Source organism: Centrocercus urophasianus, unplaced genomic scaffold, assembly GCF_019232065.1.
Source record: "Centrocercus urophasianus isolate 14NV4802_14NV808 unplaced genomic scaffold, USGS_Curo_1.0 seq_16, whole genome shotgun sequence".
In the NCBI taxonomy this organism is placed as follows: Eukaryota; Metazoa; Chordata; class Aves; order Galliformes; family Phasianidae; genus Centrocercus; species Centrocercus urophasianus.
The window spans coordinates 34,185,013-34,200,047 of record NW_024884711.1 but is presented as its reverse complement, the minus strand read 5'-3'; the positions used below and the strand labels follow the sequence as shown (position 1 = coordinate 34,200,047).

Genomic DNA, 15,035 nt, shown 5'->3' with positions numbered 1-15,035 from the left:
CTTGTAAGTTGTGTGCTTTCACTCTAGAGTTTGGTTACAAGCACTAAGAATCAACAGAAGATGAATTTGCTGTTTTCAAGAAATTCTGTAATTTCTCTTAACTAAAATTTATCAAACATGCTTTCATGTATATTTTGTTTCTCCATTGTTAAAATTTTTTTGATGGAAAACAATTATTCTTCAGAAAATTTTCCAGCAGTCATAGGAACCATTCACAAAGAAGTTAATTCTGAAATGCTCTGCTATGATTGTAGTCCTCGGCCTCCCTGGTTATCCTTCTACTAGATGAAATCTGGCTGAGGCTGAATACCTGTGACTTGATTCTGCAAAACAAGTGCTTATTTTCAGAGCACGTGAGTGGTTAGACTGACTTCAAAAGGAATTTGCTGAGGACACTTACTGCTGAAGTTAAGCACTAGTTTAAGTGTTCTGTTGTTTCAGGAGGGGAATGGTAGGCATTCAGGAATGCCTCGAGCATGGCATTTTCTTTCCACATAACTGTATGCCAAGGGCACCCTTTGGTATCTTTGTTAAAAGAGAGCTTGAAGTGAAACAAGTCCTGTCAGAGAATATTTGGGAACTACAGGTGCATTTTGCAAATACAATACAGAAAAAGAACCATGGTTGGGTGACAGAAATGAGTAAAGTTGGAGCAGAAGAGTGTAGATGACAGAGTAGAAACAGATGATTTCACACTGATAAACTAGACACCAAAGATGTCTTTGGCCAAGGCACAAATATACCTCAGTCAGCCTTGGCCGAGAACACCCCATTGATGGTTTTGAAGAAAAATAGCCCACTCAAAATGAGGGCTAGCTCAAGTGATGAATTGCATCTATTCATCATGCAGCGTTCCTTGAAGCTCTATGGACTATCTAGTAGGTGCTCAAAAATAATTTAAAGAACTTTACATATGGTTTGAGAACCACAGGCTAAGCATTGCTGCTTCAGTCAATGCCACTGAGTTACAGAGCAAAACAGAAGGCTTCACTGCAGTTGTTTACATCAGTGCAAATGAAGGTTGCTATTAATCTGGGTTTTTCTCCTCAGCTATGGTTACATTCTACATTCTTATGAGAAGCCATTAAGATTTCAGTGTATGCAAGCTCAGTGTGACTAGTGGACTGTGAGAACAAAACTCATTTTTCAGTTGTTTTCTCTTTAGCATCCTAAATTATGTGCAAATGTTCTGTCAATAACAATCACACTGCTGTGAAAATACTGTTTGCAGTACACCAGCACATTTTCATAAGCTTTTTAAAATCCAATAAAAACACTGGTTAATATAACATTTTGTCTGATAGTTTAATACAGGTTTTTTATTTGCCTTTTTTTTTTTTTTTTTTTTTTTTAATGTAGCCCTAAAGCTTGTGGAACTGCTTTCTTAGTTACCCCTCAGTCTTTTAGTCTGGAAGTAACTTGGGTCTCCATTCTATCATATCATGCTGAGGCCCCAGAAATAGCTAGAGCATGGGCAGTCAGTGAAGTAGCTGGCTCACAAAAATGCCTCTGTTCCGCAGGTAATGCGGAAGTGACCTTGTGAGAGAACATCTCCAAGTGGCTCACATTTGGAGTACACCATCCTGCAGGATACCTGCAAGTCACCTGATTGTCTACAGGCACAGGCTGCAAAGAGCTTTCTGGGCCTAATGACTTCTCAGCACCTGCTAGCCTGAAATTCCTATCTGTAGCTATATCTGGTCCATTATGAAAACCCGTCTCAGCTTGCAGAGAACAGTCAGGAAGACAGCACAAAAAACAGTGGCATAGTCTTAAGCAGTCAGCAATGCCTTTCCCTGGTTGAGTGCTCGGTGTTCCCCACACTGCATTTGTTTCATGTGGTGACACCTGAAACGTGTCAATTTACCGTTATTCAAAAGTCATCAAGACTTGAATAGGAACAAGGAGGATTTCAACTACATTAGCTATTTATGTAAGAAGAGTAAGAATCTCTATTTGATCAATTTCTGCTTAGATCAATACCATATTAGCTCCAAACACTGAGGTTTACATGCTGTGCAAAAAATTCAATACCTCTTTGTCATGTTCTGCAAGTTTTTGCCTCTTCATCTACACAGCTAGCAAAGGAGATAGTACTGTGATAACAGTGCCAATTTGAAGAAGACTGAAATGCAGAATTAGTGAATGTGTCTTAAAAATTATAAACCAGTGAGTCATGGGGACTCTTAAAGCCTGTCTGCTTTAAACAAAGTTCTCTTCTGTTTGTCATTTCAAAGAGGCTTCCCTGCAGGAAATGGGAGGAGGGAGGCTCAGAGTGCCCTAACATGGTGGCCTTATCCTCCCTATTTTGATTCAGAGCAAGATCAGCAGCTGTAATGTCAAAAGGCCATCATAGGAAAGAGCAGGGCCAGAGCTGTGTGCACATGCAAAATTTTTAAATATATATATATATACTACCAGTGACACAATTGGAGCCTGAAGTGGGGTATAATTTTGTCTTTTTAAAAAAGACAGTAACTGTGACACTCCAGAACAACTTCGTCACTCCAAATAATAAAACTCTTCAGCTTTATTATTTCTAGAATGAGAGGGAATCCAACTCATGTGCTGTACAGGGTGTTTCAGTCTATCAGTATGACAATGAACAATGCTGGTGAAAAAAGACTGGACTGGCAGCTCCTCAAAATGCCCTGGGATTTCCAAAGCAAGTGAAGATTATGTCCAGAATATGGGTTGAAATATATATGCTGGCAGCAAAAGCTATATCATACGAGCTCCCTCTTTCTGGCAACTCAAGAGCCTTACAGAAGTGTGTAGCTTACAAAATAAAGTTATTTCAAGCTGGAACTGTTTTACTTGTTGAAAAATGCCAACAAATGACTACAAAATGATGTTAGCTGAGGATTTTCTTTGAACTGTGAATAATTAGTATATATAAACATTTTATAATTTAAACTGAATGTTAAATGAAGTTCCTAAAGAAATGACAAGGTGTTAATTTAAGTCTAAAAAGCCAGTGGTGTAAGCATTAGAATGATTTCTTACCATTATTTTTATTGTTGACTCCATGCATGGGTTTAACATTATCTTTTCTTATTGTTTGTAAGCAGAGATGTGTCAGTACTCAACAGCCTATCTGTAGTGAATGCTCAAAAGTTAGAAGACTGCATATGTTGGTTGTGATTTGAGTAGCGTAATTAAGGGAAAAGATTCTCCCTGCATAGGAAAGCCAAAAAAAAATGCAGGAACCAGTTTATATGTTACGAACACTAAAAGAAATCATGTATGTGTACTTGTTCTGTGACAAGGAGTTCCACTTAAGAAATCTTTCCACTATTGAATGGATTAATATTTTCCACCTGAATTCTTCTACGGTATTATTTAGTATTGAGCATATAAGTGAAAGATCCATGAGGATGTGCTGAAGGTCTAAATAGGAAGGGAAAAAGAGAATTTGGTCTTTGGCTCAATGTGAGTACAAAAATGTTTTTCTAAATTTGCTCTAAAATTAAGAGATTGGCTGCAGTATTGGGCAGAAATCCTGAAAGATGCTGTTTGCACTTTAACCAGAGCGAAGAGTGTTCAACATCTTGTAGGCTATGTGGGCAAATCAGGCCATTCCAATGTCCTTGTCATAAATAGGTGCTTCAGTCACTCTTGGAAAATAGTTCTGCTGTTTTGTACGTGTAATTTTGTGCATCGTTACCCTTTCTCTGCACTTTAAGACACATTTTGTAATCCTGATTCTTTATGTTTTCTGAGGTTTTATGGAGCGCTATCTGGAACATTTTAGAAGCAAGACTACTGGGGCAGGATAAGCAATTTATTGTTCATTGCTAAGTTATTGATGAGGCTGTTATTTTAAGCTATTGTGGAGTTTCACTTACTCCTGCTGAGGGAATCTCTGTAGGAGGCTATTGTAGCATCATCTATTGTTGTAGTAGAAGTGCTCGTTTACCATTGTACTCTGTCTCTTTGCAGTTGGCCCGCACATAGGACGTTATTGTGGGCAGAACAACCCAGGCCGCGTCCGTTCTTCAACAGGGATTCTTTCAATGGTATTTTACACTGACAGTGCAATAGCAAAAGAGGGATTTTCAGCAAACTACAGCGTGTCGCAGAGCAGTGTACTGGAAGGTCAGTATTTACGCATCCTGCAGAGCTTCTTGGAAAATATTCTCTGTTATGTCTTCTTGCACACCAGGTGTTGCATGAAACTTTAAAGAAACCTTAAATAAATAAGATGATAGGGGAGGGTTGGTTCTGTTTTGCTGTCCTGCTTTTTCTTCCTTTTTTTTTTTTCCTTTTTCCTATCTTCGGTTTTTTTTTCTGTAAGACCAGCTACACTTTGAAAAAAATGTGCAAGAAGCAGAGTTCCTCTGACAGCCTTATTCCTCAGTATTGCCAGGAAGTTGAAACAGTTATTAAAGCCTCTGCTGACCAAGGAAACACAGGAATGCTGAGCAATTGAACAGTTGCATTAAAGCAATGAAGCATGTACAATGAACGCACTATCCAAAGCCTTCTTTTATTACGTGGAATAAGCTTTGACGATCGATTTCATGAATAAAAAGAACCCATTTAATATACCTGCACTTGTTAAACCATTTCATAAGCTACCTAAGCTTTGTTCTCTGTCTATTATTTTTCTCCCAGTTGCCTCATTTTCGTGCTTGCTGCTTGGACAGAGAATGAAATCAAGGGAGGGAGATGCAGGAAAATAATGGGCTATGTTATGTTATGTCCTTGCAGATTTCCTTGCTTTGTTACATGATAAAATGCACACTTTAAATCAAACTCTCTCCATTCTGTGACCGAGTTTTGTGCAGATTCACAGTTGATGTAGTTGTTTAATCAAAGACAGAACAAAGGAAAAATTGACAAAGAGAAATTATTCCAGTTTCTCCCCACCTTTTCTCTGCTTTGCATCTTCAATTTCTTCCTTGTACATTCATAGCCAGCAGGAGGTAACAGGACATACCCAACTGGCATGGATGGGAAAGCATCCATCAAACTGGAAATCTCCTTTTCAGATATTTTAATATGACTCTGACCTATCATGCCTTGGGTCCTTTGTAGTGGCCTTCTGATTCTGAACAGAAGAGGATTAACACTGATGTAAGAAGTCTTACCTAAGAAGACTTATGCTAACATGCTACAGTTTCAATACCTCAGCAAAGGCCTCTAATGTTCTTTAGCAGCGCAAAAAGGGGGAAATGCTTGGTACACCATGGAGAATGTGATTTCACCAGCAAAGCTGATAATTCAGTTATCCTCCTTTTTGGGTCAAATGCCCAAAAGCAGTGAGCTGTACATCTCAAAACTCAAGTTTGCATTTGTTCAACATATGAGATGAATCAGAAGCAGCAGCAGATCAGGCTTCCCATACTATCATGAAAATGCATCTCAGTCCTGAATTCAGTACTGAATCCAGCCAACAGTATCTAGTGGTTCTGAAACCTTTGGCTAAGCACCCACCTCTCTGTTGGAAATGAAGTTCTTTCTTTCAGATTTATGTGCTGGCCTTTTGTCTTAAGCTATCAGTGATTAATTCCCCAAACTGTAGTGCAGGCATATGCTCTTTTCTTTTGCCCTTGCAATAAGGTGGTAAGCCTTTGACAAAGGTCCATATGCAGCTGGGTGTGAGGATCCATCTAAAGCCACTAGTCTCTGTTGCTTCAACAGTAGTATTTCTGAAGAGTGAGAGAATTTAGACTCCATGCACTATCAGCCTTTGAGCTCCCAATATTGACAACATTGTCAATTCTAAGTTATCTAAGGTATATATATGATTCTAAGTTATCTAGGTAATTTTTGTGTGTATAGAAAGAGACTGGATGGAAATGGTCAACTCATTAAAAATGCAGCACATTACAGAAGAGGTGGTGATTCCTTTGTGTCAATACTCTTCTGAACTGGATTCAAATTTTGTTGGTCTGTTTCCTTCCAGTGTCCAGGATCAAAAGAGAACTGCTGCAATTTTAATAACATTTTGAAACATTTTATACTTTTTGTACTGGAGTATATATGTAGTTCTAAAATTGAATTATTTTGTACAGTCATCTAGTTTGTCTTTCCTGGCTTTGTGCATAATTATGGGTTGAACATACATTGTTTTGTATTGTGAATTTACAGAAGTGCCTCTGCTGCCGTAGAAAAGAAAATTCTATTGTCCTATCCTGAAATGACTACAACACTGGTCTAAAAATATTTGTATGGCATTATTATTGTAGAAATTGCCATGGCAACTTGAATGACAATATTAAGAATGGCACCACAAGTTCCATATTGCTTCACTTAAAGTTGCTGAAGATTTCAAAGTCACATAAAAATAAATCCAAAAACCTGACCATAGTAATGATGGTAATTTATTTTTCTTCAGATTTCCAGTGCATGGAACCTCTAGGTATGGAGTCAGGAGAAATTCACTCTGATCAAATCACAGTCTCCTCCCAGTACAGTGCTATCTGGTCTTCAGAAAGGTCCCGGCTAAATTATCCTGAAAATGGATGGACCCCAGGGGAAGATTCTGCCAGAGAATGGATACAGGTAAAAAGATAATGCTTTAAAGATATTGTTGATACCTTATGGAGTTTACTGAATGCAAAGAATGCAAAAGAAAAAGGAAAATAATACAGTAGTATGAAGTAGTCCTACATAATCTAAGAATCGCTGCAAGTGAATAGTTTGCATTCCCTATTAAACACACAGAAAAACTGACTCCCAGAGCTATAAAAAAAAAAGGTCAGGAAGATTAATTCTTCTGCTTCCCCCTTCTATTGTTTTTCAGTCTTCTGGGCACAAATAGCAGATTTTGGTTTAGTGGAAAAGTCAATATTAGTTTAACATGCACTTAAAGTGGAATGTCGCAGTAAACTGAGCATGTGCTATGTCTCAAGCTGATTATAGTTAAGCATTAATATGGCATGGTGTTTTCATGCACTCAGATTTCACCTCAGAAGACTCAGGTCCTTTCTAGACTATCTTAAGCAGAAGGTGAGTTTACTGGTATCTGTCTAGTGGCAGTTCTTCCACATCCTTAAGCAAAGCAGTGTTTAGCACGATTGCCTGCCTCAGTTTTGCTCTGATGGGACAGGAGCAATAGCAATCCTGCAAACACTTGTCCCCATGAAGAGCTTCCTTGAGGTCAGTGGGTCCACTGAAGGTTGTTGCAGGTCCTTATTTTCATGGTGCACGATCCCTGAACAGGTTAAAGTTGTTCGTATGAGTTACTGTATGCAAATAATAAACTATAGTAGCACGCCAGTATTTATTTCATTAGGTGAAGAATACTGATTTGCCTTGATTATGTAGGTTGACTCCTTAGTTGTGATCTAGTTTCCTTTTCTTCTGTTAAAAATAAATTAAGAAATAAATAAAACTAGAAAGGTTCATGCATATTAGATTAATATTACAAATATTGAAAGTTTGTTCATGTATTTGAAACATTTCTCCTGCTCCTGTTGTTTTCTATAGGAAACTGCTAACTGACATACAAAAAAGGTCTCATTAGCTGTCAATAAGAATGTTCACATCAGTGTTTCCTGTGAGGTTTGCTGTCTGCAAGAGAGCTTAAAAACGTGTTGAGCAGTAGTTAGTAAAGGAGGGAAAGAAGGGGAAATCTTTCATTTCTGATCCTTGGCACACAACGGGACTCTCAGGTGTCCTGCCTGGGGGCCCCTACACATCCTGAGCTCTTGTTGATGGACCTAATCAGGCTTCAGAGAGGCAAAAAAAAAAAATCTCTTGATCCTTCTTCTTTACTTAGGAATAAATATTAAAATCTCCCTACTCTTCTGTAAGTGCTAGGCTTGTTATTAATCATTGCTGCTTGAAATCCGTGGAATGCTTGTAGAAAAAGGATGGAATGCATCAGAATCAAAGTCCACGTGTTTCATCTGGTCAGAGGGCCACTGCTTTTTTTTTTATTATTTCCTTCTTTTCTATTGTCACTTACACATTTATGGCTGGATAATCAAAACAAGAAAGCTTGTCAAATCTCATTCATGTGTTCTATGTGCTTATTAACTTTAGTAAGTTATGATGACCACATACGTATACATATAGCTTAATCCTTTCAGTTAGAACTAGGCCTTTCTTAGAAAAAATTTCAAAGGACTTTTTTAACTATTAACTTCTTTAATAACAAATGCTTAACAGAATCCAAGCCACTCGGGGATTTATGCTTAAAACAGCAAGGGTACCTCAAGCCTCCTAACCAGAAATTTCTCACCCTCCCTTGTGTTTTGCCATAAACCAGAGTGCCCAGGGCAGAAACAATCACCAAACAAAATTAAGAGCACCTTTATGCTGCTTTCAGCTACCCCATCAGTCAAGAAGTTGGTGATTATTTGTATGCTGTCCTGCTCAAGCCATAGTTCTCACCTACTTCACCAAGCCCTTGATTTGAAAAAGGCAGCATGAACCACTTCCCGGAGTGTTCTAGCGCTAGAACAGTGCCCAAAAACCATTATGAGAGTACAAGCAGCCCTGAGGCAGACTTTGTGCCAGAATTGTAGCAGTCTTTACAGTGGAGATAGGTTGTGTTTGCAGGATCAAGCCTACAAAACACTACTTGCAGATTCATTGTGTTGACTATGTGTGCTTTACACATGCTGCAGAACTGTTAATCATTCCACTCATCCTGTGCAGTGTCTCATTATCCTACCATTCATTGTCTGCGTCATAGAAGCAACCATAGTTTGGGGACTTGCCATCCTCTGGCCTTTCTCAATGTACAGTGGCTTAACACATCTTTGGTTCCATTTGTGTGAGAAGGATATGAATCATTATTATAATTATTTATTTATTAGCATTTAATTCAACACTCATTGATAATTCAAGCCTCCAAGCATTCTTGATGCTTTCCTGTTAAAGTTAATTGACAGTCTTCAAATGGATGCTAAGTACTTCAGACCACCAAGTACCTTGGTAGCAGTGTCCTTGCGCATGGGAAAAGCCATCTACAAAGGCTTGATGCCATTGGCAGCGAGCGTGTATTGCGAGTTTGTATCTGGATATGGTAATGAAAGCCCATGTTTCCTCTACACAAATATCTGCAGGAACAGATGTTCATATCCATAAGAGCTTACAGACAAACAACCAAGGACATGCAACTAATAAAACACTCTGAAATTACCCATTGAAAAAAAATCATAATATTTTCTAAAAGGAGGGAGGCACTTGTGTATGAAGGACTGAGATCACTTTGTTCTATGTGGTTCTGTATGCTGTTGTAAATTAGTCATTTACACAGTTTTTGCTTTTGTGCAGTACAACGTAAACAGATTTTTGTGGGACGCTGCAAGACCTCTGGAAAATATTCAGTGGGAAAAAACAAGCTGAAGTATACAGCAATACTGAACTTGAAACTTTTAAAGTGAAAATTTCTGCCTTTATGCCATCGTCTGAGAGTTAGGGATTTTATGTATCTTACTATTCATTAATCAGTTCACGTTTGCAGGTTTGCATACCTGCACACACTGCAGCTGGTTAAGTAGCAATGTCTGCCTTTAAACTGCCAATACGCATATACAACTAGGGCATTTATTTGAGATATGCACAATTATACGTGGGCAAAACAGCTTGAAAATTCAGCTCCAAATAGTAATTTCCTTAGTGTATCATTTTTTGTATAAGGGAAATATTATAGTTCTCCTTTCCCTTCCTTTTACCCCTCCCTTCAAGGTTAATGTTTTTGCTAAGACAAAAGAAACAGAAAACCTCAGTTAAGTATCAGCAAAGGGAGATTGGTATCTACAGAGGACGTCTAGAGGGCATGTGATATGATTGTCTCCTTTGAGGTGTTGACGTCTTTTGGACCATTTCACTGAAAATAATTAGGAAAATAGCTTTGGCTTGCTGTTAGCAATGGATTTGCATGAATTCCATCTGTGAACATGAAATCCATTCTTTGGTAGAAAAACTGGGTGGCTCCTTTGTGGCTGACAGAGCACGAGCTCCTGGGCGCATCTGAGTGCTGCCTGCTTGCCAGGCTCTGCAAAATGAAAGCTGTATGTCCACTCCTTTCTTGTTTTGAAGTAAATGTCAAAGCTTAGATTCAAAATACTAGTAGCACGGTCATACCATCAGTCTGCATGGTACCTTCTCCTTTTTTTTTTTTTTTTAACCCTCAAACACACTTTTTAAAATAACTGACTCGAGATTTGGAGTGACTCCATAATCAGAAACAGAGTCACTCCAGATTGAATTTCTTTAAAATCACATTAATAAAGTCTGTGGATTTTCTAATATGAACAGACTAAAGATATGCATGAGACAAAGGTTGTCAAAAATAAGCACGAAGTTAGTTTATTGTCATATGGAATGTTATTAGCTCTTCAAACTTAAGCTAAACATCCCTGTTTATTACACTGAGGTTTTATACACTGAGCTGCCTGACAGTGTGAAATAACATAATTTAAAATAAATTAAAAAAAAAACAACCCTTTAATTTAATCAAGAGCAGAGTACTGACATTGCATTCTAAGTCATTGTCCCTCATTAACGTATCCTTTCACAGGAAAAATAGTATAGTGTTTCCATTTCTGTAATCTGAACAACAAACATGTTAATAGGTATCAATTACCAGCCAGTTTCAGTACTTAGAACCAGTAAGAAGGCCAGCACAAGGGTTTCACATCTGGTTTTAGTGAAACTGTTCCTGTCTGTGGTATTTAAAATTTAAAGAACTGCTGTTATTGTGCAATTGGGAATCCTAGGGGAGTACAATGTTAATGAAATCCATAACGTGCAGGGATTTTATGATTGCATTTTCAAGGCATTCCTTCAAAAAGGGACAACTGATTTCTGCCATGGCAGCAGTAATTGTGCTTTTACAGAGTAGATTTAATGTTTGCATTTAAGAATGGCAGTTATGTTTACGCACATCTGAACAGGCAGTACGTGAAATCTTTGCAATTAGGGAACTTTCTGCATCTTACCTTTGAAGCCCTGGAGCATGAGCCATAGGTGCTGTGCATGGAAATCCTTTGCATTTCTAGGCCATATGGGTGGTGGCAGTGGCCCACATGGGCAGGGCTGTAGGCAGATACTTGAGCCCCATGTGTGTGTGGTTTTGACGGAAAACTGATTGCCTATTAACAGGGTCACTGGAACTTGTGCTATCATCAATTCTCATAATGATGTGGGTTTTCAAACCCACAAGGAGCAACACCTTCTGGGTACTTTTACTGCAGCATCTGTGTGCTTTCTGACAAAATCTTTCTCCTAATGCTTATGGCATGAATCTTTATGCTCCCACCGAGCTGAGTGATAGTTTCTGGGTGGCATCATTTGTCACTCATTGACCCCCAGCTTGCCCAGATAGCAAAGATGTGTTTGCACAACATCTTCAGTTCGTATTATGACTGGAGTTCAACAAAACCATAAATCCAGCTTTAAGAATCTAGAACCAGATCAAAACTTTGCAGCCACAAGACAAAAGGCACTAATCTGGTATAAACACACTCTGCTAGTTGAGATTTGCTCCAAAAGGTTAACAGAGGGTTAACATAAATAGACATTATACTCTGGATTGGGTATTATCTGTCATTCTGCAGCTGACACAGGGCCATACACTACGATGAATTCCATATTGTGCATTCCGGCTAACATGACAGAAATGGTTAATCCGGTCCAAATCTGTGTACTAGGTTTTCCAGCGGGGCAATGGAATGGCCAGGTTGGAGGCCTGCAGAGAGCAGGTCTGGCCCAGAAGGCTCCCAGATCCCAGCCTGCTTGCCCAGATCCCTGCCTGCCACTCAGACCTCCTCCCAGCATCGTGCCTCGGGCACCCAGGCTTGCACAGGGCCATCCTCCATCCCAGCCAGCCCTAAAAACAGCAGCCAACCCGGTGTAAAACTATCCTTCTGCATCCTGCAGCAGTGAGATCTCTGGAGTACGAACGGGCCTCCTCACAAAGCAACCTGGGGGATCCCCTCGCCTCCACTGATTGAAATATCAGTTGTTTATTTAACACAAACTCTCCCATGCAAGGAAAATATACTTCCATTGATTTAAAACACTTCCATGTATACAGTGCTTCACCAGAATGAGAGGGACCTCTGAGGTGGAATTTTTCTTCCACATTTGTCTTCATTCCTTTAAATTTGCAGTAACCTACCTTCTTCATTACTTGCTCCTTTGTAAGTGAAACACAGAAACATGCACCGTTGATGTAAACTGGTATATAGATTAATATAGATTTATTCCTGCAGCACTTCTGAAAATAATCACAGTTTATCATTTGGTGTCTCGACCTTTCATCAGTGTCATAGCCTATCTCCTTATCAGGTATTCACTTAAAAATGCAGTCAGTATTTATATTGCTTCTGCACAGCACATTTGTTTCAGTAACAGGTTTATTCTTACATCAGGCAGCTGCTCAGGTTGACTTTCCTGAGCGAGCTTATCTAAATATTTCACGTGAAAGCTCAAGGAAGTGCAAATCAACACTGCCTTTGCTTCCACTGCAATTATTTCTGCTTCTTTTGGAGTTTGATATTGCAGTGAAGTACATCATATTTCTGCATAGATTAATGGGAAACCTGGGAAACCCACTTCTGGCCTTTGAAGGACTGTCTGAGAGCTGAGGCTCAGAGGCTTCATGGCAGGGCTTGCCCATCATTAGGGAGCACACTGACATGAAAGCACAAAACCTGCCAGTCCTTTGTCTTCCCTACCACTTCAGAATGCAAGTCATGTATTTGGTTCATGTCATTTTACAGTTCATAACTGTACTTCAACAATTACAAAAAGCAGAGTTAGCTTTATGTGGAAGAGTGTTACAGTTGTCTTATAGTCTTAACATGTGTTTGCACATGGGCAAAGAATGACAAAAGAATATTCCTTTCTGGAAATCACAGCCAGTACAGACTGTGACACAGTGCAGAACTGGGGTTAATTGACCCAGCAGGATGCATTCGTACCTTTATTTACTGTGACATGGGAATAAATGGTACAGTTTCTCAAAGGCAAGTACTGAAATTAGGCAAGAGAGAGAGGGAGAACTAAAAGGGCCCTGCAAAGTGTGAAGTTTTTTGTTGTTGTTGTTTTTTATTGTTATTCAAAAGATTTCAAGAGCTATTTTAGTACCACAAAGTTCCCAGCCATAGATTTATCACTCTGGGGAGGCTGGAGGTATGCTCAGAGTGCTATGTGCAACCACTGGCAGCCTTTTTGCTCCAGAAGTGCAGGTGCAAAATGCCGTTTAGAGGAAAAGCCTTGCTGCATCCCACTGACATGTTTCTGCATCAGCCCAGGTACAGAGGGGAGTCCTGCGTGGCTTTGAGCAATCCTTGCTGCAGCATATGGAGGAGCAGCAGAAGCAGAGCCCCTCCGAGTCTCCACCACCAGCCTAATCATTATAATAGTTGCACTTCTTTCAGGGGATCCATTATGCAGAGATCTGAGCAGTTTGTATATAACTCCGTAATTACCTATGCATCCACTTCCCAGTCCAGCCCTACATCCCCTCAATGGCTGCAAGACAGATGGCCCTTTAGAGCTGAGGTAGCAAATTAAAAATGAGTCCAGCAAAAGCACTGAATCAGCAGCTACTAAAATAATCTTGTAAATTTATCTCACTTTCACAAAATAGTTCATTTCAGGAGGCAAAGAAATTAAAACCTTTAAATATGTTTTTAAACTAAATGTTTTTTGTTTTTTTTTTAATGGAAGTATCTTTTTCTTCTACTTTCTTTCACAGAAATTAAAGCCGCTCGAAAACATTAGAAACAGAATGATTCTTCTCTCTTTTTTCTTCCCAATCATGCTCATGTGTTTAGCTTGACTCAAACCATTTGATATTGCTCGATGATATTTTTAACTGCCATGAAGGCAAAAAATCAGTTGTTTGTGCCATTCTGCTTGGCAGGGGAGCTCTCCCGGAGGGTCTGCAGAGCTTGTGTGGGCTGAGGCAGCCTTACCTATCCCACACCACAACATGTCTGTTCCTCTGAGCCCATGCTCTACACAGAGGTGAGGGAAGGTATCTCAAAAGGAGATTTTTTTTTCCAAGTCCAGCATAAATAAATTAATCTACAAGACCAGGCAGGTGTCGGGCTGCAGGGAAAGCAGAGCTCAAGGCTAGAAGTTAAATGACTAAATGTAGTGGCTAAAAACACAGTCTTGGGTAGGAACACGCAGCTGAGGCATGTTATAATAGGCAGAGTTGTTACTGAGCTAAAGGTCTCTGCTCTCACAGGGCTGACCTCGGGCTGGAGATGATAGGTGCACAGCTGAGTGCTTTGCAGAGACGATTGTGTGGTTTTATTCACTCATTCCACACCTGCACTGCAGTACGAGGCTGAAGAGTTCATGAGTCCTGTGGGTCCTTCCCCATCCCAGCATCCACACTCTGGATTTTCTGCCATTTGCCTCCCCTACCCTTGTGTTATCCTGCTTCTGTATCCCATTTTGATTCTGTTCTGCCCATTAGGTGACATTTTCACAGCAGCAGAAAAATAGGCATAGTGGAAGGATAAATTAGATTTCTTCCAAGTGGCAAATAGATTCCCTTCAGAAAGCAATTTATCTTCTTCTCACAAAAAAAAAAAAAAAAATCATCATTAGAGAAATACTTCCACTTTTGCTTCAGTTTTAACATTTTTGTTCAAGGCTTTAAAAAATTCTTTAAAAAAACATCACTGGAACTTCATAGCTGTCTGATAAACAAAGCCTATAAGCAGAGAAAGCAGAGCTGACAGTCAAGAAATTGTTAAGCCAAAGTTGGGTTCCTGTGCTTTCAGGAGTGCCTGGCTCTTCCGCAGCCCTGTTTGCACGCAGCTCCCAGCAGCTGGTGATACCTGTGCAGTCTGGACTTTCTCTCCTCTGCAGCCTCCTGCATTGAACACTTTGGGCCAAATTCATTTCTGGTGTTGATCCTTTGAAGCTGCTGATAAGATTAATTTGTCGTGTTGCTTATAAAACCTAGGCATATTTTAACTGGTCATATTTAGGTTAGAGATGATTGAAATGGAGACTAAGGTGGCTTTCAGCCTTAACAAAGGAAGCAGCAGGTCTTCCATTGCAAATCCTGTTAAATTCAGACTATGGGTTGAAGGGCTGACAGA

The 15,035-nt window shown here is 39.5% G+C and overlaps 1 protein-coding gene across 2 annotated transcripts in view; it reads left to right on the top strand.

The window, feature by feature from the left end:
• Nucleotides 1-15,035, top strand: part of NRP1 (neuropilin 1) — a 108,950-nt gene that overhangs the window by 52,956 nt on the left and 40,959 nt on the right. For both annotated transcript variants that reach the window (XM_042816915.1, XM_042816914.1), the window contains exons 5-6: nt 3,943-4,098; nt 6,344-6,510. In XM_042816915.1, the coding sequence (XP_042672849.1) occupies nt 3,943-4,098; nt 6,344-6,510 (323 nt within the window). The remainder of the gene's footprint in view (nt 1-3,942; nt 4,099-6,343; nt 6,511-15,035) is intronic.